Below are 26,688 nucleotides of genomic sequence, written 5' to 3' on the forward strand. Positions count from 1 at the left end.
TAAGAAATATAAAATCTTTATCTAAATAAATCTTCTTCAAACACACGACGTGATTATTTACAGACAGTGAAGAGCGACGCTGCTCGTTAGCTTCCCTTCCAGCGTCCGACGCAGAGGGGATTGTGGGTAACGTAGGCTCTGCGTGTGTGTTCAGGGCCGGTCTGTAGTTCTAGTACTGGATGTAGTCGGACTGAAGAGACTGAAAGAGAAAAAACACGACAACATCACAGTCAGAGACAAACGTCTGAGGAAGCAGCTTCATCATCTGCATCATCACCTGAACATGATGACATCATCCAAAGACTCGACGGTCAAAGTTTCCATCTGAACTCAGAACCATTTCACCAAATAAAACCACAGAAGAAGATCTTGGACTGCTGGGTGAATATTAACTGCTGTCGACTGCAGTAAAGCAGAAGAAGACGTGATGAACAGTCAGAGCTGAAGCCATGGAAACGTGACATCACCTCACGAGTTTAATGAAGGTCAACAGATTAATGGATGTTATTAATATTGATAATATTAATTATTGATGGATCAGCTGCTGCACATTGATCAGCGTCAATAAGCTTGTGAGTGTGTGAACTGATCAAAGATCCTCGGTGACAGACAGACGCTCCGCTCTGCAGACAAACATCAGCTGATCTGCGCTCAGTTAGAAACCTTCACTTCAATGATGACGTCACGCTGAGCAGCGTCACATGACCCTGTTTATGTCCTGAATGATGATGTCACAGCGGTGACTCAGCGTGCACGCAACACACATACACACATACACAACACACAACACACATACACAATACACACAACACACATAAACAATACACATACACAACACACACAACACACAACACACACACATACACAACACACACAACACACATAAACAATACACATACACAACACACACAACACACAACACACACACATACACAACACACACAACACACAAACAATACACATACACAACACACATACACACACACCGTGTATTTTATTTACTGTTAATGTTATTGTTTCCATTTTGCATCTATTATGTTTTTCTCCTTTTTATATGAAATGTTCAATATAAATAAAGTTTTATTGTTATTATCAGTAAAACCAGCTGGACAGAGTCAGTGTGGAGCAGCGTCATTGATCAGCTGATCAGCTGATGATGTGAGGGAGGATGAAGGTCTGCAGGGTTTAACGTCAGCTGGTTCCTCAGATCACTGAAACAAACTTCATCACGTCAACACACGACAGACGCACTGAACATGTTCAAGAGTCACATGACCGAGTGTCTCTGTGTTAAACATGATAACTGTATGTTTGTGATGTGGTGACACCTCGTCATGTGACCTCGTCATGTGACCTCGTCATGTGACTCAGAGCAGAAACCACGGATGTATTATAAGAGCTGGATATAAATGGCTCCTGCAGGAAGTGCTCGCCTGGCGCATCTAGCTTCCGCGTTGTGCGGCCCGTTGAATATGAGCAGTAGTGTTTCCCCCGCTGGCCCCGCCCACGAGCCTCTGCTCCGCCCACAGACTTTACACTGTGATGACGTCACAGCTGGAGGGAAGTTTTACAAACATAAAACCTTCGTGGATCAAAAGTTGATGATAGAAAGAGTCATCATGGATGTTCTGAGCTTCCTGTCAGCAGGTTGACGGGCGTCTCTGTTACAGCGGCGGTCTGACAGGGAAATGACCAGCGGGAGAAACTGGCTGCACGCTGTTATTATACATCCATGACAGAAACACAGCGAGACAGCGGAGAGCTTTTAATGCTTTAACACATCAAACTGCTTTTAAAACATCAGAATATTTGTTGTTTTGTGCAAAAATCTGAAATTATTGAATTTTACAAGTGAACTAAAAGCAGGAAGCACTTTCATCTCTGACTGATGATGAAGAGCAGCAGTAAAACTCTTCGTCGCTGTTCTATCAGTTTAACGTGGGCGGCTGCTCTGAGGTGCGCTTGATTGTTGTGTAACTGTGGTAACCGGGCGGAGACAAGAGGCCGAAATGAAGAAACAGGAAGTAATCAGTCGTTTACTTAAAAAAACTAATAAAAATTGATTTTTTTTTTGTAATTTAGTTCCTCAAACTTCACTTCATGAACACAAACAAATATGAAATCGTTCCTACTTATTGATCAGCTGATTGACAAACTGAATGATTGATTGATCAGGTTTTGTGTTTAATATAAAACAGCGTCGGTGCTTTAAAGACGTCCAGCGTGTTTATGATGTCAGAGCGGGGGGGGGGGGGGGCTGAGCTGCTGCTGTGTCAGAGGACTTACAGGTATGGAGCGGCTCAGGTAGCGTCCTGACGGGCCCTTCAGAGCGCTGTAGGACCCGGGGCCCCGATACGGGCTGAAGTCCTGAGGCCCCGGCCGGCCGAGGACCGCCGCGGAGCCGGCGTATGGACCGCTGTTGTTGTTGACCTCGTGCTGCATGCTGCGAGGGATGTTACCATAGCGACACAATGAGGGCGGGGCCAGAGGGGAGGGGGCGGGGCTGAGGGACACAGAAGAGGAGGAGGAAGAGGAGGAGGGAGGAAGAGAGGCGTACGGAGTCTTCCGGTCCTCCTCCACATCAGTGGCGTACAGGTCACTGAGAGAGCTGGCCAATCGGGAGCTGAGGGCGGAGCTGGGGGGGCGGGGCAGGACACACACACACACACACACACACACACACACACACACACACACACACACACACACACACACACACACACACACACACACACACACTACAGCTAATGATGGCTGATAAACAAAAACAACAACATCCTGATCCTGGACCAGATCAGCTGATCTAAACTGCTGAGTCAACGAGGTCACCTGCTGTGATGTCACCTGCTGTGATGTCACCTGCTGTGATGTCACCTGCTGTGATGTCACCTGACTGCAGGGTTCATTTCATCAATGAAAACGAGACTAAAACTAAATAAAGTCTGAAAACAGAAGTGATGAAACTGATTAAATTATTACTGGAGGAGCTGCAACACTCTGTAGCTCCTGATTGGTCAAACAGTCTCCTCCAGCAGCCAATCACAGCTGTTTGACCTGTTGCTCAGCCGCCAATAAGATGTTAAATCAGACAGGAAGTCAGGTGACACTGACCTCCTCACGTTGGACGCCGATGACGACGGACTTCTTCCGATCCTCTTGGCTGCAGCAGAAGCAGAGGATGCTGGGAACTTGGAGGACTTGAGGGGGGAGGCGGGTCCCTGACCGACCCCCATCGACAACCTGAACAAAGAGAGACACAAATCCTGATCAATACATGTATTGATTATTGTTCTCAGACTGTAAACTGATGAGGAAAGTGATGAGAAATGAGTTTGACACTGATTTAATGTCATTATTATATTAATATATTTATTATATTGATTATTCAGTGACAGTTATTCGTACCTGAGCGGCTGAGACGCCGACCTGCTGTGCATCTTCATCTCCTCCACTCTGAAACACAAACATCACGTCAGACAGTTTCCCGCCTCCACCTGCTTCACCTCCAGATCATCATCCAGAGCGTCTGAACCAGCATCACTGAAACCTGACAGACTCCACCCTGACACCCAGACCAAAGGTCAAAGGTCAACGGTCAAAGGTCTGGTTGTGGTTGTGGTACCTGAGAGCTCCGGTGGTAGCCGGTCTGGGGGGCCGTCGGCTCTTTAAGGCTCTCAGTTTGTCTCCTTGAGTCAGAGCCAGTCCGCTGTCTGCTGCCTCGCTCTGGAGGAGAAAACAAACGCACCCAAAACCCCCGATACAGTTACACACTGACTACACCGCGCGCGTGTGTTATAGTGTGTGTGTGTATATATGAGTGTGTGTGTTACAGTGTGTATATGAGTGTGTGTGTGTTATAGTGTGTATATGAGTGTGTGTGTTACAGTGTGTATATGAGTGTGTGTGTGTGTTACAGTGTGTATATGAGTGTGTGTGTGTTATAGTGTGTGTGTGTGTTACAGTGTGTATGTGAGTGTGTGTGTGTTATAGTGTGTGTGTGTGTTACGGTGTGTATATGTACGTGTGTAAATGTGTGTGTTATAGTGTGTGTGTGTTATAGTGTGTGTGTGTGTTACAGTGTGTATGTGAGTGTGTGTGTGTTATAGTGTGTGTGTGTGTTACAGTGTGTATATGTACGTGTGTAAATGTGTGTGTACCTCCTGCAGATGGTCGGAGCTCAGGGTTCTGTTGATGTTGCTGTTGTGGGCGGGGTTTGTGAAGTTGTGGGCGGGGTTTAAGGTGAGGTCGTCCATGCTGGTGATGAGGCGGGACGCCGCCCTCTCCTCCAGCTTGGCCTTCTGGGAACGCTGACTGTCTCCTAGCAACCACAGTGACGCCCGCTTCCTGTAAAAACACACAAACACTTGAAGTGTTTTCCTCAGGATGCAGCGACAGAGCCCAGAGACCAGAGCCCAGAGCCCAGAGACCAGAGCCCAGAGCCCAGAGACCTGAGCCCAGAGACCTGAGCCCAGAGACCTGAGCCCAGAGACCTGAGCCCAGAGCCCTGAGCCCAGAGCCCTGAGACCTGAGCCCAGAGCCCAGAGACCTGAGCCCAGAGACCTGAGCCCAGAGACCTGAGCCCAGAGACCTGAGCCCAGAGCCCTGAGACCTGAGCCCAGAGCCCAGAGACCTGAGCCCAGAGACCTGAGCCCAGAGACCTGAGCCCAGAGACCAGAGCCCAGAGCCCAGAGCCCAGAGACCTGAGCCCAGAGCCCAGAGCCCAGAGACCTGAGCCCAGAGCCCAGAGCCCAGAGACCTGAGCCCTGAGCCCAGAGACCTGAGCCCAGAGACCTGAGACCAGCTTTCTCTGAGAGCTTGTTTGAGGCCAAAACAAACACAAACACTGCCATAGCATGGAAAACTGTTCAGAGATATAACCTTCACACACACACACACACACACACACACACACACACACACACACACACACACACACACACACACACACACACACACACACACACACACACACACACACACACACACACACACACACACACACAGCTGTCCAGTTTTCCAACATTTCACACCATCGATGTTGCTGATTCATATTTCCTTGTGTTTAATAAAAACAGGAACGTTTCCTGAGATAATATTGATCGGAATCGTCTGTTGCAGAAGCTTCATGCAGTAAATCAGCTGATTGTCTTTCTGCAGTAAAAACAGTGTTTTCACATCACAGGAGCCTCGAAATCTCCTGCAGCTTAAACTACGCTTATAAAACTGAGAGTCACTAGCCTAGCTACATAAATGCTACAAACAACCCAGAATGCATCACTCTCGCCGTCCTTTCAGAGATCTGATGACGTGAACACGCAGCTGTCTCGTCCTCCGATATAAAGACCAACAACACTTCTTCAGAATAATAAATGATCAATATGATATTTGTCTTTCATGGTGCAGTATTGATCCTCTAATATCAGTATCAGTCTGTGATACAGCAGCAGCCTGATGCTCTATCAATTCATCTGATTAATTAACAAGCAGCTGTATTTTAATAATAAAACCCTTCAAACACAGATTTATAACAATAAAACCTTCAGTAGCCAACTAACAATGTTCTCACCTGTTCATTCTTGATTTTATTTAATATCAATTACTGATAAATTTTATATCTGCAGATAATCCCAAAATCCATTTAACAGCATGAATCGACTGATGTTTGTCTTCAGTTTCCTCGTCTGTGTCGAGTGTTTCTAACAGCAGCAACCAGCTGATGTTCTGGTGACTTGTTGTTGACTTGTTTTTCACGTTGATTCACTTCACAGTTTCCCTGCAGTGATCACATGATCAGAGCCGATACTGCGGACACGCGGCTCCGCTGTCTGACGTTCAGACCTGAGACCAGACATCAGAGTCTGTGATGGTATCAGATGCTCTCAAAACACTAAACTTCACTTTTTTTTTAAAACTTTGTCTCCTTCCGTCTCCGTCTCTTTATCTGTGAAAATAAAATATTAAAAGAAAACAAAAGCAACAGAAAGCTGACAGGTGTGTGGGCGTGGCTTGTGTCAGGACACCTCTTCAATTCATACAGTGATCAAATCAAACATGTTCTTATTAGAAAACAGACTCACTCTTCCAGGAAGTGCTGCTGCGGTCCAATCACAGAGCCCGGTCTGCAGATCCTGATCCAGGCGATGGCCTCACCTGCCGTGAAGCGGTAATGTTTCATCAGGTAACAGCCTATCAGAGAGCCCGTCCTGCCGAGACCGGCTGCAGCACACAGAGACACAGAGGTTAGTTTCTGAGTCAGCAGAAACACTGAAGCTACGACACAAACACTGAAGCACCGACACAAACACTGAAGCTGTGACACAAACACTGAAGCTACGACACAAACACTGAAGCTACGACACAAACACTGAAGCTACGACACAAACACTGAAGCTGTGACACAAACACTGAAGCTACGACACAAACACTGAAGCTGTGACACAAACACTGAAGCTACGACACAAACACTGAAGCTACGACACAAACACTGAAGCTACGACACAAACACTGAAGCTGTGACACAAACACTGAAGCTACGACACAAACACTGAAGCTACGACACAAACACTGAAGCTGTGACACAAACACTGAAGCTACGACACAAACACTGAAGCTACGACACAAACACTGAAGCTACGACACAAACACTGAAGCTGTGACACAAACACTGAAGCTGTGACACAAACACTGAAGCTACGACACAAACACTGAAGCTACGACACAAACACTGAAGCTGTGACACAAACACTGAAGCACCGACACAAACACTGAAGCTACGACACAAACACTGAAGCTGTGACACAAACACTGAAGCTGTGACACAAACACTGAAGCTACGACACAAACACTGAAGCTACGACACAAACACTGAAGCTGTGACACAAACACTGAAGCTGTGACACAAACACTGAAGCTGTGACACAAACACTGAAGCTGTGACACAAACACTGAAGCTGTGACACAAACACTGAAGCTGTGACACAAACACTGAAGCTGTGACACAAACACTGAAGCTACGACACAAACACTGAAGCACCGACACAAACACTGAAGCTACGACACAAACACTGAAGCACCGACACAAACACTGAAGCACCGACACAAACACTGAAGCTACGACACAAACACTGAAGCTACGACACAAACACTGAAGCACCGACACAAACACTGAAGCTGTGACACAAACACTGAAGCACCGACACAAACACTGAAGCTACGACACAAACACTGAAGCTACGACACAAACACTGAAGCACCGACACAAACACTGAAGCACCGACACAAACACTGAAGCACCGACACAAACACTGAAGCACCGACACAAACACTGAAGCACCGACACAAACACTGAAGCACCGACACAAACACTGAAGCACCGACACAAACACTGAAGCTGTGACACAAACACTGAAGCTGTGACACAAACACTGAAGCTACGACACAAACACTGAAGCTACGACACAAACACTGAAGCTGTGACACAAACACTGAAGCACCGACACAAACACTGAAGCTGTGACACAAACACTGAAGCTGTGACACAAACACTGAAGCTGTGACACAAACACTGAAGCTACGACACAAACACTGAAGCTGTGACACAAACACTGAAGCTGTGACACAAACACTGAAGCTACGACACAAACACTGAAGCTGTGACACAAACACTGAAGCACCGACACAAACACTGAAGCTACGACACAAACACTGAAGCTGTGACACAAACACTGAAGCTGTGACACAAACACTGAAGCTGTGACACAAACACTGAAGCTGTGACACAAACACTGAAGCTACGACACAAACACTGAAGCATCGACACAAACACTGAAGCACCGACACAAACACTGAAGCATCGACACAAACACTGAAGCTACGACACAAACACTGAAGCTACGACACAAACACTGAAGCTACGACACAAACACTGAAGCTACGACACAAACACTGAAGCTACGACACAAACACTGAAGCACCGACACAAACACTGAAGCTGTGACACAAACACTGAAGCTACGACACAAACACTGAAGCTGTGACACAAACACTGAAGCACCGACACAAACACTGAAGCTGTGACACAAACACTGAAGCTACGACACAAACACTGAAGCATCGACACAAACACTGAAGCTACGACACAAACACTGAAGCTACGACACAAACACTGAAGCTACGACACAAACACTGAAGCTGTGACACAAACACTGAAGCTACGACACAAACGCTGAAGCTGTGACACAAACACTGAAGCATCGACACAAACACTGAAGCTGTGACACAAACACTGAAGCTGTGACACAAACACTGAAGCTGTGACACAAACACTGAAGCTACGACACAAACACTGAAGCACCGACACAAACACTGAAGCACCGACACAAACACTGAAGCACCGACACAAACACTGAAGCTGTGACACAAACACTGAAGCTACGACACAAACGCTGAAGCTGTGACACAAACACTGAAGCTACGACACAAACACTGAAGCTGTGACACAAACACTGAAGCACCGACACAAACACTGAAGCACCGACACAAACACTGAAGCTACGACACAAACACTGAAGCTACGACACAAACACTGAAGCACCGACACAAACACTGAAGCTACGACACAAACACTGAAGCTACGACACAAACACTGAAGCACCGACACAAACACTGAAGCTACGACACAAACACTGAAGCTACGACACAAACACTGAAGCACCGACACAAACACTGAAGCACCGACACAAACACTGAAGCACCGACACAAACATTGAAGCACCGACACAAACACTGAAGCTGTGACACAAACACTGAAGCTACGACACAAACACTGAAGCTACGACACAAACACTGAAGCTACGACACAAACACTGAAGCTGTGACACAAACACTGAAGCTACGACACAAACACTGAAGCTACGACACAAACACTGAAGCACCGACACAAACACTGAAGCACCGACACAAACACTGAAGCACCGACACAAACACTGAAGCTGTGACACAAACACTGAAGCACCGACACAAACACTGAAGCTGTGACACAAACACTGAAGCACCGACACAAACACTGAAGCTACGACACAAACACTGAAGCACCGACACAAACACTGAAGCTGTGACACAAACACTGAAGCTACGACACAAACACTGAAGCTACGACACAAACACTGAAGCTACGACACAAACACTGAAGCTGTGACACAAACACTGAAGCTGTGACACAAACACTGAAGCTGTGACACAAACACTGAAGCTGTGACACAAACACTGAAGCTGTGACACAAACACTGAAGCTACGACACAAACACTGAAGCTGTGACACAAACACTGAAGCTGTGACACAAACACTGAAGCTGTGACACAAACACTGAAGCTGTGACACAAACACTGAAGCTGTGACACAAACACTGAAGCTGTGACACAAACACTGAAGCTGTGACACAAACACTGAAGCTGTGACACAAACACTGAAGCTGTGACACAAACACTGAAGCTGTGACACAAACACTGAAGCTGTGACACAAACACTGAAGCTGTGACACAAACACTGAAGCTACGACACAAACACTGAAGCTACGACACAAACACTGAAGCTGTGACACAAACACTGAAGCTGTGACACAAACACTGAAGCTGTGACACAAACACTGAAGCTACGACACAAACACTGAAGCACCGACACAAACACTGAAGCTGTGACACAAACACTGAAGCTGTGACACAAACACTGAAGCTACGACACAAACACTGAAGCACCGACACAAACACTGAAGCTACGACACAAACACTGAAGCTACGACACAAACACTGAAGCTGTGACACAAACACTGAAGCTGTGACACAAACACTGAAGCTACGACACAAACACTGAAGCTGCAGATAAACTGTCGGGTCCGTTTGACCTGATTCACTGAAAACTGCAAACACAGTGCGACGCTGTGCTGACTCTGGTTTTATCCTTTCTGCACAAACACAACCCAAGAGTTTAATTCTCACACTGAACATTACAGGAACTCCCGGTCTGTCTGTCCTGTGACTGTTCCAATAAAGTTCATTCAGACAAGAAGATGTTGACAAAAAGACAGAAAGGCAGCGTTAATATTCAATTAGATCAAATACAATCACATCATGTCTCTGAAGCACAGCTGATCTACAGGATGTTCTGTTCATGTTGACAAGCTTCACATCCAACATGAGTTTATAGAGAGAAACTAAAATCATTTGTATTTTCTAGACACTAAAGTTCTGGATCTGTTGTGTTTTGTTATGTGGTTTGTAGCTGTGACACAATAGTGTTTAAATATGTTCAGAATGACTTTACTGCGTCTGTGTGAGCTGATCAATCACCAGCAGGTAGAAGCAGTAAAGAGTCACACTGCCCTCTGCTGGACTCACAGCTGTCACTACAACTCACTAAAACCTTCAGAAACCATACAGACTCTGCTGTCATTGATATTCTGTCGTCTTCTGTTATGATTCAGATTGTTTACTGTTTGTTGTTTTGCAGCGATACACGTTTTAGGAAACTAAACAAAAGAAAAGGACGGGACGAGGACGTTATACAGGACACGCCAGAGAACAACGAGACATCACAGCAGGACTGACGGGACAGGACGTCACGGCGAAGGACAGGACAGGAAGTGGTTACCCTTGCAGTGGACGGCCACGGCTCCGTCGGTGCTCTCGCAGACGTGCAGGAAGCGGCGTGTGATGATGTCACTGGGCGTGCTGCCGTCTAAGAAGAAGAGGTCGTAGTGGTCGAAGCCGGCGTCGGTGAAGCGTTTGGAGTCGTAGATCTTCTTGTTGAGACGGATGACGGTGGTCACGTTGTGTTTCCTAAAGTACGGGAAGTACGCCTCGGGGGCGTGGAGAGGGTAACCTGCAGGGGGCGGAGCAACAACCAGGCAGGTTAAAAAACAAGGTCATCCTGACTGGAAGCTGTAAAACCTGCCAGGAGACTTCCTGAGGACTGAGACACGAGACAAGCAGCTTTATGGTCGTTGGTAAAGACAAAGACATAATGACATCATGAGCCCGCCGCAGGCGTCATGAGGTGTAGACTGAGTCCAAGTCCACAGGAAGGACAGGACAGGATGTGACAGGACAGGACAGGACAGGACAGGACAGGACAGGACAGGACAGGACAGGACAGGACAGGACAGGAGGGACGTGACAGGACATTACAGGACAGGACAGGACAGGACATTACAGGACAGGACAGGAGGGACGTGACAGGACAGGACAGGACATTACAGGACAGGACAGGACAGGACAGGACAGGACAGGAGGGACGTGACAGGACAGGACAGGACATTACAGGACAGGACAGGACAGGACAGGACAGGACAGGACAGGACAGGACAGGACATTACAGGACAGGACAGGACAGGACAGGACATTACAGGACAGGACATTACAGGACAGGACAGGAGGGACGTGACAGGACAGGACAGGACAGGACAGGACAGGACAGGACAGGACAGGACAGGACAGGACAGGAGTGACGTGACAGGACAGGACAGGACAGGACAGGACAGGACAGGACAGGACAGGAGTGACGTGACAGGACAGGACAGGACAGGACAGGACAGGACATTACAGGACAGGACAGGACAGGACATTACAGGACAGGACAGGACAGGACAGGACAGGACAGGACAGGACAGGACAGGACAGGACAGGAGTGACGTGACAGGACAGGACAGGACAGGACAGGACAGGACATTACAGGACAGGACAGGACAGGAGGGACGTGACAGGACAGGACAGGACAGGACAGGACAGGAGGGACGTGACAGGACATTACAGGACAGGACAGGACAGGACAGGACAGGACAGGAGGGACGTGACAGGACATTACAGGACAGGACAGGACAGGACAGGACAGGACAGGAGGGACGTGACAGGACAGGACAGGACAGGACAGGAGGGACGTGACAGGACATTACAGGACGTGACAGGACAGGACAGGACAGGACATTACAGGACAGGACAGGACAGGACAGGAGGGACGTGACAGGACATTACAGGACGTGACAGGACAGGACAGGACAGGACATTACAGGACAGGACAGGACGTGACAGGACAGGACAGGACAGGACAGGACATTAACAATGACAGAGCAGCAGTGAGTCAGAGGTTTTTTCTGTATCAGCAGCAGAGAATCAATATTCTGTTTAAACATCATCAGACTGACTCTTCTGTATTTTAATAAAAGTTTCATTTCTTTAACTGTATTTACATTTTAAATCGGAACAAGTTACTTTAACTTCAAGGTTATGACCACAAGTCAAACTTGTTTATTATTATTATTATTATTATTATTATTATTATTATTATTATTATTATTATTATTATTATTATTATTATTATTGTTATTCTATGATCTGTAAGGTAGTAAGAAGTTTCCTGCAGGTTTGTTTCTGTCTGTTCACTCACCGTTCTCTATCTTAGTTTTAGGATGAGGTCCGCTGAAGGCCAGGAACTTCCCCGGGACGATCCAGTTCAGGTCTCCGTTCTCCACCCGCTGAGGACAGAGACGCAGGTTCAATCCCCCGAAACAAACTACACACGTCTGAACGCGTCTGAACGCAGGACAGGACGCTTCACTATCAGACTGCAGCTGAACGTCGCTCTGCAGCCTTCAGACAACATGACAACAAGTCTCCGCTCTGCATCAAAACTACTTTATTGTCCATATTTGTTGCACAAAAGCAGAAATTCATCTTCAGCTTGCATCACTATCACTATAAGATATATCGATATTAGATGCAACTAAGCTGCTAAAAACAATGTGAAATAAGTTGAAGTTGAAGAAGTAAAGTGCAGGTTTACAGGATTCAGAACCATACTGGTACGTCCATTAATTACCAGTTTAACTGATGTATGGGACAACACGAATCCTCTGAGATTTGTCTGTCAGTCGTTCAACTGCGTTGTCATGGTGATGAACTAACGAGTGTTAATCTCCGAGGCTCCAAAGACAAATAATTACTGCTGAAGTTCTTTGTGAGAAACGTCTGATGTATAACAAGCTGTAAACTGAACCGTGTTCCTGCACATGCTCAGTAGCGTCCGCCTCATGATGCTAACGAGACCAAACTCTTGATGATGAAGGATCATGTGACCCAGAGCAGCGCTGTGACTCACTGACGTGTTTTTAATCAGATATTGTTAGTAGATCAGGGTTAGGGTTGTCTGCTTTTAGTTTTTACCTCGTAGTGTTCGTACTCGTCCACGTCGAAGGTCTCGAAGTTGAAGAAGCCGTGCTGCAGAGCCTGAAACACACAAACAACAAACCAGACTGTAAACAGGTTCAACTCAACGATCCGCTGATTATTTTAAGACGTGTAAAATATTTGGAATAATAATTTGATATAGTTCGGTTTCACTGCTGGACTCCAGATGTTTCACTGCAGGATCACACTGGTGGAGGTTTTATACTGGACCACGATTGGCTCCCAACCAGCTGTGATGTCATGAATCCTGCAGGTGCGTCCAGGTGTGAAACTCACACTGAAGCTCAGAGAAACTCTGAGAATCGATTCGCAGAAACAGATTTGATGCTTTTCTTTGTGTGACGATAAAGTGAATGTTTTTGTTTTCTGGACAATCGAATGTGTCACACTGGCCTGAAAATTGATTATTTAATTAACTGACTGATTAATTGATTAATCAACTAATCACTGCAGCTCTACGTCCAACACATACTGCTGCTCTCTGATTGGCTGCCTTCACTCTGACAGTACAACAGCTCCTTGTCCTGCTTCACACACACACACACACACACACACGCACGCACGCACACACACACACACACACACACACACTCTGAGCTGTTATATAACAGTAATCTGCTGTAAACTGGAGACTCTGTCATCAGTCTGCAGCTGAATCTGCTTCATTCAGTTCAGTTAAAAACATTAAGACTCACTGAAACAACAGGATGATAATCAATCAATCAACCGAAAATTATTGGCAGTTTTGATAATTATAAAGTTTTCAGTAAAATCACTTTTAACTGAAAATCTCTGAGTTTTGACGTTTGAAGACGATTGAAGATGATTAAAACGACTGTTAATTGATCAGATTGTGTTATTAAAGCCTATACTGGTGATTTATAATAAATATAATTATATCAGTAAAAACGAGTCCCACACGTTACCTGTTTATTTAGCCCCTCCCCCTTCATCCTGAAAGTGTGACATCACACACATTCAGCCAATCAGAACTCACCTTCCTGATGCCCTGCAGACAGTCCAGCACGGTGAGGTTGTAGGTGCAATTCCCAAAGGACGCATCCCTGCAGACACACACACACACACACACACACACACACACAGACACAGACACACACACACACACACAGCCGGTCGTCAATAACATCAATACATCTGACAGATGATCAGTTTGTCCCCCGAGCAGCTGCACACTGATTATTGATCATCTAATCATTCTTCTTCTTCTCTGTATTTGTTCACATCAACGCTTCTTCTTCTGTTTTATTGACGACACGTCAGCGACTGTTTGGCCGCCAAGTATCCCAGAATGCATTTCACACCAAACGGCAGCGATGGCGGACGTTTTCAGGTTAAAGGCTGCTGTGATCTTTGCTGCAGGACTGAAAATACGTCACTTCATTGATTAACATTTAGATTCCCAGCATGTGATCACGTGATCATGTGATCATGTTTGTAAACCTGCTGCAACGTTTCAGAGCCGCTGGCGGTGAGATCAGCTGATCATCTCAGCCGCTGCCAGACCGACTCTGAGACGATCGACCTGATCGACCTGATCGACCTGATCGATCTGATCGATCTGATCGATCTGATCGATCTGAATGTAAATGAAGCTTCAGGTTTTTACTGGACAGAACAGCAGCGCTGCCTCCTGAATAAACAGCACCAGTCAAAGGTCTGGACCAGGAACTGGACTAGGAACTGGTCTAGGAACTGGTCTAGGAACTGGTCTGGGAATGCAACCATTATAGATTTTAATAATCTGATTATAATCTGAGGAAAAGAGAATCAGGGTTTCATGATTATTATTATTAATTATATATAATATATTATAATTATTTAGAGGTTTTATTGTCTTTGTTGGATTTTGTTTATTATTAATATTAAAATGATTATTAACTTGACATGCGGCCTGATAACTTCCTGTCTATGATTGTTTTTATTAATGATGTCATTGATTAGATCTCATGGTGTAGAGCTGGAAGTCTGTCAGATCTACCAGCCGTACCAGTGTTTACTGGTTCTACTGGAAGCAGTGGGATGTAAATGGTCACACCACATGTTGTTGTGATGAGTGTTCATTTATAAACGGTGTGATGCTCCTTTTCCTGCTTTGTTGCTGTTGGTTTACGTTGAACGCGTCACTACTCTGTTGATGGTGCCGTTTTTATATTTAAATCCAACCAACTCAACGTTTCATTAAGTAACTAAAGTCATGTTTTTAACTTAGTTATTACTGAGTGTTTTACCTTCTCTGGAGCATCATAGCTGGGTGCTGATCTCATTAAGTTCGAGGTGTTGGATCCTTTAGCAGCAAACTTTTACAAATGTAATAATCCGTCTTCTTGAACGAGCTGCTGTCCGTTCTTTATGTCTCCTAAATATCTCTCAGCCAATGTCAGAACACTTCTCATCTCCTTTACGTCATGTGACCCCCTTCAAACATAAAGAAGGGGAGTCGCTCTCCTGGCAGCATGTGGAGCTTTGCAGGACTGTTTCTCACAGTAAAACCAGTACAGAAACACTCGCTGAGCCGTTACGGTTACAAAACTGATGTTTTAAAAAACGCAGTTAATAGTGAAATCTGTTCATCGCTGCGTCCTACGTTGGACTCGCTTTGACCTTCACTTCAATGAGAAAGTTTATTAAAATTAATATATTAGAGATGATTTAGTCTCAGTTCAGTCAGGAAGCTGTTGAGAAGTTTCTGCTCCGAAGCTGAACTTCCAGAGTCTGAACTTGGTGTACACACACACTCACTCACACACACACACTCACACACACACACACACTCACTCACACACACACACTCACTCACACACACACACTCACACACACACACTCACACTCACACACACACACACACACACACACCTGTGGCTGACGGTTGCAGCTCTGTCAGCTGCAGCGTGTGTTGCTACGGTTACGGTTTAACCCTAAACAGACGTCCGTCAGCTCTGACTCTCTCTGTGATCGATCGTTTTAAATAATCACACAGAGCAGCTGCTGTTAATAAACCAGATTAACGTCATGACGACAGAATCAGGAAAACCTGTGAATGGAAACGACTGTATGATGAATTCAGAGTCAGCACATCACGGCGGACGATGAGCTGCGAGGACGTCAGCGTTCATTATCACGACGGCGTTACAGACTCTCACTGAGCCGCCATCATTATCTCAGCGGTGACACATACCTGCGTATCTAAACATAACAAGTCATATTGAAGAAGGTGATGATGAAGGTTCATGAACCTGCAGCTGTAGTTTAAACACATCTGACCTTCATCTCACAGATACCAGCTGATCAGACACTAATCACACTTATCAATACACAGATTTACCAGGTTCAGACTCTAGAGGACGCACTTCAACTGTCTGCAGCTGTACTGCACTGTGACATCATCTTCATCATCATCATCATCATCATCAAGTGACACTCAGTGATTCAAAAAACAACCAACCAATCAGAGCTTCGTAGGCGGGATTAATCAATAAATAATATTCAGACTGTAAAATAAACTGTCTGAGCAGAGAAAGCTTCCAGAGTAAAACCTGTTTCTGTTATTTTGTCAGACAGTGAACGCATCACTGTGTGGGCGGGGCCTCTTCGTGGTCATGTTTAATCCATCGGCAGCCTGCAGACAGAAGAACAGAGTCCTCGTCCGTCCAGCACCACCCTGCTGTTACATAACCAGAGTGTTCAACAACAAACAGCCCTTTATCCTCCCTCACACACACACACACACACACACACACACACACACACACACACACACACACACACACACACACACACACACACATACACACACAGTTTGTGTGTATTTGTGTGTCAGTGATGACCCAACAAACTGACCATCTAACTTTATTCCTCTTGTTTTCAGCTCAACACAGGTGCACAAATTCAACTTTAACAGTGACCAAACATTTTGTTTTGTTTGTGCCACTAAATTAAAAACATCAAAGTTCATTTTATAACCAGAATAACAGAATAACAGAATAACAGAATAACAGAATAACAGAGCGTCACTTCAACATACAGCAACAGACTGACTTCACTGACCCAGAACAACAACTAGAGAAGGAATCAACGAGCTTCATTAATGTTATAAATAAGACGACTCTAAAGTTCAAGCAGACATAAACCAGAGATGCTGCAGTTCATTGTGCAGCCAGCACTTCAAACTCTTGGACCACCAGGACGCCGTCATGCAGCCGTCAGTCCTGAAACAGTTTCTACACTAACAACCCGAAGAGAAACCGTCTGCGTCTCCGAGCATCTCAGAGGAAAAACCAGACCAACAGATCCGACATGACTGTAAAAACATCACAACTGACGAACTGAACTCTGCTGCGTCACACAGTCGACACAAACACAGCAGAGACCTGACAGTTAAAAGAGCTCATTACTTAATACTGTAATAGTCCTGTAATAGTCCTGTAATAGTCCTATAGTAGTCCTGTAGTAGTCCTGTAATAGTCCTGTAATAGTCCTGTAATAGTCCTACAGTAGTCCTGTAATAGTCCTGTAGTAGTCCTGTAATAGTCCTGTAATAGTCCTACAGTAGTCTTGTAATAGTCCTATACTAGTCCTGTAATAGTCCTACAGTAGTCCTGTAATAGTCCTGTAATAGTCCTGTAGTTGTCCTACAGTAGTCCTGTAACAGTCCTATAATAGTCCTACAGTAGTCCTGTAATAGTCCTATAATAGTCTTGTAGTAGTCCTGTAATAGTCCTATAATAGTCTTGTAGTAGTCCTGTAATAGTCCTATAATAGTCTTGTAGTAGTCCTATAGTAGTCCTGTAATAGTCCTGTAGTAGTCCTGTAATAGTCCTATAGTAGTCTTGTAGTAGTCCTATAGTAGTCCTACAGTAGTCCTGTAATAGTCTTGTAGTAGTCCTGTAATAGTTCTATAGTAGTCCTGTAATAGTCCTGTAACAGTCCTGTAATATCCTACAGTAGTCCTGTAATAGTCCTATAGTAGTCCTGTAATAGTCCTATAGTAGTCCTACAGTAGTCCTGCAATAGTCCTGTAGTAGTCCTGTAGTAATCCTATAGTAGTCCTACAGTAGTCCTGTAATAGTCTTGTAATAGTCCTGTAGTAGTCCTGTAGTAGTCCTATAGTAGTCCTACAGTAGTCCTGTAATAGTCTTGTAATAGTCCTGTAGTAGTCCTGTAGTAGTCCTATAGTAGTCCTGTAGTAGTCCTGTAGTAGTCCTATGGTAGTCCTGTAGTAGTCCTGTAATAGTCCTGTAGTAGTCCTATGGTAGTCCTGTAGTAGTCCTGTAGTAGTCCTGTAATAGTCCTGTAATAGTCCTGTAGTAGACCAGACTGACCTGAAGGGCAGGTAGGAGGCGTTGGAGCCAGAGATCAGAGCTCTATAAGCTTCTTCTGGAGTTTTCTTCAGGTAGATCACCTGAGACAGAGACACACAGTTAGAGAAACTCAAACAGACAACATGGAAACCAGATACACTTAATGCTAGCAGGTGGATTTATTTTGTCTTTTGATGGAGCTACGCTAACAGCTCCCATCTGCTTCCAGTCTTTGTGCTAAGCTAGGCTAACAGTTTCCATCAGCTTCCAGTCTTTGTGCTAAGCTAGGCTAACAGTTTCCCTCTGCTTCCAGTCTTTGTGCTAAGCTAGGCTAACAGTTTCCATCAGCTTCCAGTCTTTGTGCTAAGCTAGGCTAACAGTTTCCCTCTGCTTCCAGTCTTTGTGCTAGGCTAGGCTAACAGTTTCCCTCTGCTTCCAGTCTTTGTGCTAAGCTAGGCTAACAGTTTCCCTCTGCTTCCAGTCTTTGTGCTAAGCTAGGCTAACAGTTTCCCTCTGCTTCCAGTCTTTGTGCTAAGCTAGGTTTAGGCTTTGTTTATACCCAATTCAACAAATATTGTTTGTCCCAAATTCCCGCTGAGATGAGGAGGAGACACCGGGGCCGGAGCCAAATGAAGACCAAGGAGTAGAAAGTATAAACCGTTTCTTCCCTCTGCTGTCACTTGAAACGTGAGTTCCCTGGTGAATAAGACGGACGAGCTCAGCGGGAATATCGGGAACGCAGTATTATGTGCTTTACTGAGACATGGCTGCAGGAACATATTCCAGACTCCACCGTCAGCGCTGCAGGCAGAGCGGGGAGAAGAAAGGACTGCAGTGCTTGTGAACAATAAATAGTGTAATCACGGACATGTTACTGTGAAGGAACGTCTTACTTTTTGGTGCATTACAGTGTTTTTAGGGAAAGTTTTTGTTGGTGTGTTACAGTCACCAGCAGGTTGTAGAGGTCTGAAACTCCACACAGAAGCTTTAACTGAGCGTTTCATTGCACATGATTTTACACAGTTTAGCTCAGCGTGTTCGTAACTACTGTAAGCAGTTATTTATTTAGTCAGTCAGTTGTTGCAGCAGGTCAGTTAATCAGTCAGTGTTCAGTGTGTCAGTAGGTCTGATTCCATCACAGCCTGAAGCTTCTCAGTCCACACAATCACCTTTTGTTTCAACACCATCAAATATTCAACACATACAAAGCTCTGTGTGTGTGTGTGTGTGTGTTACAGTGTGTGTGTGTTACAGTGTGTGTGTGTCTCTGTGTGTGTGTGTGTCTGTGTGTTACAGTGTGTGTGTGTCTCTGTGTGTGTGTGTGTTACAGTGTGTGTGTGTTACAGTGTGTGTCTCTCTGTCTGTGTGTGTTACAGTGTGTGTGTGTGTGTGTGTGTGTTACAGTGTGTGTGTGTATCATATATCAGGTTCGACCTGCACAGATATAGATTTAGACTGCAGTGAATATGTCACATGTACAGAATGATAACAATAACAATAATAATAATAATAATAATAATAATAATAATAATAATAAGTGAAAATGTTTGATTGTAATACAATAAAACGTTAACAGTGATAATGATGCTAATAAAGTTACTCCAATGATCATATGTGTATTTTCACATTGATCACAGGAAGAGGAGTCAGTGTTTAAAGATCCCAACAAACAAACAAACAAACAAAAACATCCTCTACTGTTGTCGGTGTGTCAGCTGATGTCAGATAATAAATAAACTGTTTCTTTTCTTTCTGTGTGTCTGGTTTCCTCTCAAACTTTTCTCTCCATCATCACCTGTGTGTGTGTGCATGTGTGTGTGTGCGTGTGTGTGTGCGTGCGTGCGTGCGTGCGTGTGTGCGTGCGTGCGTGTGTGCGTGACCTCTGTGATAGGTCAGCTGGTCCTGTACTCACAGCATATCCTCCGATCAGCACGGCGGCGTTGGATCTCTTCTTCTGGTCGAAGCTGGTGTAGTGAACGATCCGTTTCCTGGTCAGAGTGAACGACTGCAGAGAAGAACAGGAGACGCATCACATGACACGATTCTGATCAGATCATCGTCAGAAAACTAATCAACAAGTTTGATGATAAACGGAAGGTTTTTTATTTTTAAAGACGTCACCTTTCACTCTGAGAAACCGGATTAGATTCCTCAATGTTTGGTGAAATTCTAATCGATTAAACGATTAATTGAAAATAATTCTGACGAGTTAATTGATGATGTAGAAAATATCAGCAGAGGCTTCAACTGCAGTCAGACGACGAGCTGCAGATCCTCACATTGAAGCAGAAAACCTCTGTTTGCTAATTAATAACAAACTGCTGAACAGCTGACAGCAGAGAGAGAGAGAGTGTGTGTATGTGTGTGTGTGTGTGTGTGTTCGCACAACTTCCATACACATTTTCACTCCATTCATTTTTATTGATTATTTATCCATCCATCCATTATCAATAGTAGAGATGTGTTGGTATCAGTCACTGAGAGTATAAATATGACGGTAATCAGAGTATTGGTGCAGATATATTGATCCTCTTTGTTTGACTTGTAATAATTAACATCAATGAAAAATAAACGCAGCTCAGTGTCTCTTCACACATTCATATATTGATTTCTGGAGGGCGAGACCTCTGTAGTCAGTGTTATCTGCTCGGTTTTATTTTGAAAGGCTCAGACCAGCAGGCGGCTGCATCACTGACCAACAGCAGAGCTGAGGAAGACCAGTGAAGAAGATCATGATGATTGATCTTCAGGCAGGACGTCTGTCAGCGTCTCTAACACCTGAAAACCAGCCGCTCTTCAGCGTGTTGACGGCTGACGTTGTTTGTCTGCTGCTCTGTGTTCTCGCCGTCCTCTGAGAACCACGAGGATCACAGTAACGGATGGTCGGTGGTGTTTACACCGTCACAATCTGACTGTTGCTGCTGCTGCCGTCCATCACATCACTGACACTGACTGATCATAGTCTGATACTGGGAACAGGATGTATGATGTGTAGATATATGTCCTCTTTAACCTGCAGCTGGTTGAACTGGAGCGTTTCTACCATCTGACCGACAGCCTGAAACTGAGATTCAGTTTCTCCACCAGTGTAACCAGTAACCAGTCTGACTGTAACCAGCAGCTCCAGTAAAGCCTGTTATATGTCTAAAATAAACTCATCCAGACACAGTGTGTGAATCCAGACCGTCCAGTCGGCCCGTCGTCATGACGAATGACAACAGTCGATCAGAGGAATGTCGTCACCGCGGCAACATAACAACACAAAAACACAGACGATGCAGGTTTCATCCTCCGAAGGATCTGAAACACCAAAACAACCTGCAGCTCCAATGACTGGATGAATGTGTTATAACTGGATGAATGTGTGGTGACTGGATGAATGTGTTATAACTGGATGAATGTGTGGTGACTGGGTGAATGTGTGGTGACTGGATGAATGTGTGGTGACTGGATGAATGTGTTATAACTGGATGAATGTGTAGTGACTGGATGAATGTGTGGTGACTGAATGAATGTGTAGTGACTGGATGAATGTGTAGTGACTGGATGAATGTGTAGTGACTGGATGAATGTGTTATAACTGGATGAATGTGTAGTGACTGGATGAATGTGTGGTGACTGAATGAATGTCTTGTGACTGGATGAATGTGTAGTGACTGGATGAATGTGTAGTGACTGGATGAATGTGTGGTGACTGAATGAATGTCTTGTGACTGGATGAATGTGTAGTGACTGGATGAATGTGTGGTGACTGGATGAATGTGTGGTGACTGGGTGAATGTGTTATAACTGGATGAATGTGTTATAACTGGATGAATGTGTAGTGACTGGGTGAATGTGTGGTGACTGGATGAATGTGTGGTGACTGGGTGAATGTGTGGTGACTGGATGAATGTCTTGTGACTGGATGAATGTGTGGTGACTGAATGAATGTGCTGTGACTGGATGAATGTGTAGTGACTGGGTGAATGTGTGGTGACTGGGTGAATGTGTTATAACTGGATGAATGTGTAGTGACTGGGTGAATGTGTGGTGACTGGATGAATGTGTGGTGACTGGATGAATGTGTGGTGACTGGGTGAATGTGTGGTGACTGGGTGAATGTGTTATAACTGGATGAATGTGTAGTGACTGGGTGAATGTGTGGTGACTGGATGAATGTGTGGTGACTGGGTGAATGTGTGGTGACTGGGTGAATGTGTTATAACTGGATGAATGTGTGGTGACTGGGTGAATGTGTGGTGACTGGGTGAATGTGTTATAACTGGATGAATGTGTAGTGACTGGGTGAATGTGTGGTGACTGGATGAATGTGTGGTGACTGGATGAATGTGTGGTGACTGGATGAATCAGCTGAGTGGCAGCAGGGTGTTGCGTAACGCTGCGTGTCCTGCTGCATTCTGCAGATTCCTGCTGTGGGAAGGTTCCCTGCAGCAGCAGAAACTCACCTTCAGCTTCTTGTTGAGTTTGCAGCAGTATCGGTACAACATGGCCAAGTTCAGAGGACCGAAGTCTGCGTAGAAACTGCAGAGGAACGAGAAGCGGCCCGTTAACGCAGAGCTCACACAGTCTCACTTTCATTTATTGATCCTTTTAACATCTGATCAACTTACTTTTCGTAGACGAACTCGTCGTCGGTGCAGAAGTAGTGCGTGTTGGCCGTGCTTTTGGGTTTGCTGCGTAACGTGGCGAAGTACAGACGTTCTGTTAGAGAGAAACAACAAGAGTTAAACCTGAACACACACCAGTACAACTCTGACAGACCAGTACAACACTCACACACCAGTACAACACTGACAGACCAGTACAACACTCACACACCAGTACAACACTGACAGACCAGTACAACACTCACACACCAGTACAACTCTGACAGACCAGTACAACTCTCACACACCAGTACAACTCTCACACACCAGTACAACACTCACACACCAGTACAACTCTCACAGACCAGTACAACTCTCACAGACCAGTACAACACTGACAGACCAGTACAACACTGACAGACCAGTACAACTCTCACAGACCAGTACAACTCTCACAGACCAGTACAACACTGACAGACCAGTGCAACTCTCACAGACCAGTACAACACTGACAGACCAGTACAACTCTTAAACTGGTGAGGATTATATTGTGTTGTAGGAAATATAAACAGAATGTTTTTATTGATTATAACTTGTGATGAGTTTAAATCCACCAGTTAGAAACCAGTGATGATGAAGAATCACAACAACAAACATCAAGTTAAATCATGTTTTTATTTTAATGTTTCATTTATGAACAATATAAACATCAACACAAACAAATCTGCTGATAAACAACAACAACAGAAAACAACAATCAATCTTAAAAAGTCTGCAGCTGTTTGTAGATTCAATCAATCAATTATTTTCTGATTGATCGATCAGTCGTCGTCTCTCCATCCGACCAAAAGTCCAAAACTCAAAGATATTTAATTTACTATCACAGACAAACAGAACCGATCAATATTCACTGTTTACAAGACGGAGATGATTGATCATCTCATTGATTATCAAAACTAATTATTTCAGCTCTACTTGTGATCAATACATTTTCTATAGATTGATTAATCCATAAACATGAACAAACAGCTGTCATTGTCGTGGATCAGCTGGTAAATCACAGATATTGATTGATATTGATTATCATCCATCTATCATATCAATTGATTATCAAACTGGAGATTTGTGATCAATTCAAAGTTTCATCTGAATTTTAGAACACTGATCATCAAATATTTCTGTTTGTTTCTTTAAAAACAAACAAAAAAGAAAACAGACGGTTACCATGGCGATCCTCTTAAATGAACCTGATCACCTGATCAATAACTGATGTTGTTTATTTTGTGCATCAACTGATTTATTCACACGTTCATTTACATTTAATTTAACTTTTACTTGATTCAACTGTTTGTCTTTAATGAAATGTTTCTTTAAATCTCACAGGTGGTTACCATGGTGATCCTGTCAATGATTGATCAGTGATAAGCTGCTGATCAGAGGCTGCTGTCAACTTTATAATAACATATTAATTAATATAATACAGGTCACAGCTTCACATTCTAATGAAGAGATTTTAATTTTACTGTTTACAGCTGCCTGACGGTAACCATGGCGATCCTCTTCAATCACCCAAACTATCCAATCAATAACTGATAACCTGCTGGCAAACTTTAATGAATATATTAATTTTACTTTATTAAAAGTAAATTAAGCTGTTTATAAAACCTGTTTTTACATTTAATTAAATTAAAATCTATTTTTAAAACTCTTTATTAAACATTTTTGACCTTTGAGTCAGTTTTTATTTTACTCTTTTTACCTTTAATAAACTATTTATTAAACTTTACATTTGATGAACTCTTTATACCTTTAAAAATGTCTTCAATAAAATGTTTTTAATAAACTCTGGTGAATCTTTTATAAACACTTTTCACTTGTTAAAACACAACAATTCACTTTTTTTAACTTTAACTCTGATAAACTCTTTCATCCCTGAAGTATAAGTTCACATTTTCTAAGTGTGTCATTAAACCAGCAGTCAGTTAAATGAACATTAAAGCTGTTTATCTGTCTGTAATCATTCCTCCTGTTCATACTGACCGTTAGAAGATCCCTTCATAATGACCTTACAATGGAAGTGATGGAGGACAAAATCCACAGTCTGAAGCTAAGATGAAGCTTCAGCGTCCAAATGAGTCAAATCAAGTAGATATCTTTCAACGTTACAGTCTTTTTAGTGCCAAAGTTCCTCTTTTTGTTACTATACTTCCACCTGCAGCTCAACAGGGAAACACTGTCCGAGGAAACACAAAGAGGGAATTTGATGCTAAAAAGACTGTAAATGTGTCAGATATCCACTTGATATGACTAACTCAGACTGATGAAGCTGAATAGAAGCTTCACACAGACTTTAAATGACTGTGTGGACACACTGTGGATTTTATCCTCCATCACTTCCATTAAAGCACATTTGAAGGATCTTTTAATATCCAGTATGAACAGGAGGAATGATTACAGACACCTGACTGCTGCTTTAACATACTGGGAACACTGGGGACCTGCTTTACACTAACTCTTTGATAAACTCCTTATTATTATTTTCACCTTTAATAAACTTTATATTAACTCTTTGTTTTCATCAACTCTGTGTCTTCTGTCATCTCTAGGTTAACTCTTGGATAAACTCTTTTAAGCTCTGTATTTTTATCTTTAATAAACTCTGTTAAACTCTTTATTTTTACCTTTGATAAAGTCTGCGGCTCCCAGCAGCTCCGGGTCCTCTGCCCCCCTGAACAGGGCGGACAGGATCGGGGAGTGCCGCACTCCCTCCACCGTCATGGCTCCGTCTAATCCCCGGACTCTGGCTCCGTCCAAACCGGTTCACACCTCCAGCAGTTTCGGAAACTTTTTAAACTGCTAGCCGCTCGGTTAGCCGTTAGCAGGCTAGCAGCAGAGCTAGCTGGCAGCCGAGCGAAAACTGTTGAAAAGTTAAAAAGTTCCTCCTCAGTTTCCCATCAGTCTCCGCGGCTGCTCTCCGCTCACGGCGGGTTCTTTTCTACCGTTTCCGCTGTTTACTTTCACGATTTTTAACTGGTAAATATTCCCGGGTTAGCATGTTAGCATATTAACACGGCGGCTCGGAGTGTCTGAAACTCTGATTGACCAAATCCTCCTTAAGACACGTTACCATGGCAACCGGAGCCGCGCCCATAGCAACCGCACCCAATCAGCACACAGCAGACTGTGCTGCCTTCACGGCCCGCTGTAACCTATGTCCGTACCGCACACGCAATGAAGCGTTCACGTGTCGACGGGAGAGAAGAATCCCGCGACGGGACTGAACGAACATATCAGTCAGTCGCAGATGTTTTTCTGAAATAAAAGTCAATAGATGTGAACTAACTTCACCTGTTCTCAGGTCAGTTTGTGTTGTGAGTCTGAATGAAGCAAAATGCTGCACTAAAGAGAAAAATAAGATGATAAACTGACTGAACAGAGCAGCTGACTCTGAAACAAGTTGATATGAGTTGGTGACACAGGCTTCACAAATCCTTTAATTGTTCTGGAAAGTTCCTTATACAGCTTTAACCTTGACTTTAACTCAT

The 26,688-nt window shown here is 44.2% G+C and overlaps 1 protein-coding gene across 2 annotated transcripts; it reads right to left on the reverse strand.

Annotated features, from left to right (window-relative positions):
* Nucleotides 1–26,277, reverse strand: cdc14ab (cell division cycle 14Ab). 2 transcript variants are annotated; one of them, XM_044362147.1, is made up of 16 exons: nucleotides 25,825–26,277; nucleotides 23,168–23,258; nucleotides 23,003–23,078; nucleotides 20,467–20,559; nucleotides 18,576–18,655; nucleotides 14,234–14,300; nucleotides 13,213–13,275; nucleotides 12,437–12,524; nucleotides 10,646–10,876; nucleotides 6,078–6,216; nucleotides 4,158–4,344; nucleotides 3,623–3,723; nucleotides 3,406–3,453; nucleotides 3,112–3,240; nucleotides 2,287–2,635; nucleotides 1–199 (listed from the first exon to the last, which is right to left on the reverse strand). In XM_044362147.1, exons 1-16 carry the CDS (start codon nucleotides 25,919–25,921, stop codon nucleotides 170–172), a joined length of 1,869 nt encoding a protein of 622 aa, XP_044218082.1. In that variant the 5' UTR covers nucleotides 25,922–26,277; the 3' UTR covers nucleotides 1–169. The 2 variants fall into 2 exon arrangements, with proteins under 2 accessions (XP_044218082.1, XP_044218083.1); XM_044362148.1 differs by lacking the exon at nucleotides 2,287–2,635 and having other exon boundaries at nucleotides 25,825–26,276.
* Between the last annotated feature and the right edge of the window lie 411 nt (nucleotides 26,278–26,688).

This window comes from Thunnus albacares, chromosome 9 (assembly GCF_914725855.1).
Source record: "Thunnus albacares chromosome 9, fThuAlb1.1, whole genome shotgun sequence".
Classification (NCBI taxonomy): domain Eukaryota; kingdom Metazoa; phylum Chordata; class Actinopteri; order Scombriformes; family Scombridae; genus Thunnus; species Thunnus albacares.

Excerpts from the sequence above, each read along its gene's own strand:
- cdc14ab (XM_044362147.1), bottom strand. The coding sequence starts at position 25,921 with ATGACGGTGGAGGGAGTGCGGCACTCCCCGATCCTGTCCGCCCTGTTC. Across the intron at positions 14,301-18,575 it reads GCCTCCTACCTGCCCTTCAG|GGATGCGTCCTTTGGGAATT; the intron begins GTCAGTCTGGTC and ends GTGTGTCTGCAG. Across the intron at positions 10,877-12,436 it reads TAAAACTAAGATAGAGAACG|GTTACCCTCTCCACGCCCCC; the intron begins GTGAGTGAACAG and ends CGCCCCCTGCAG.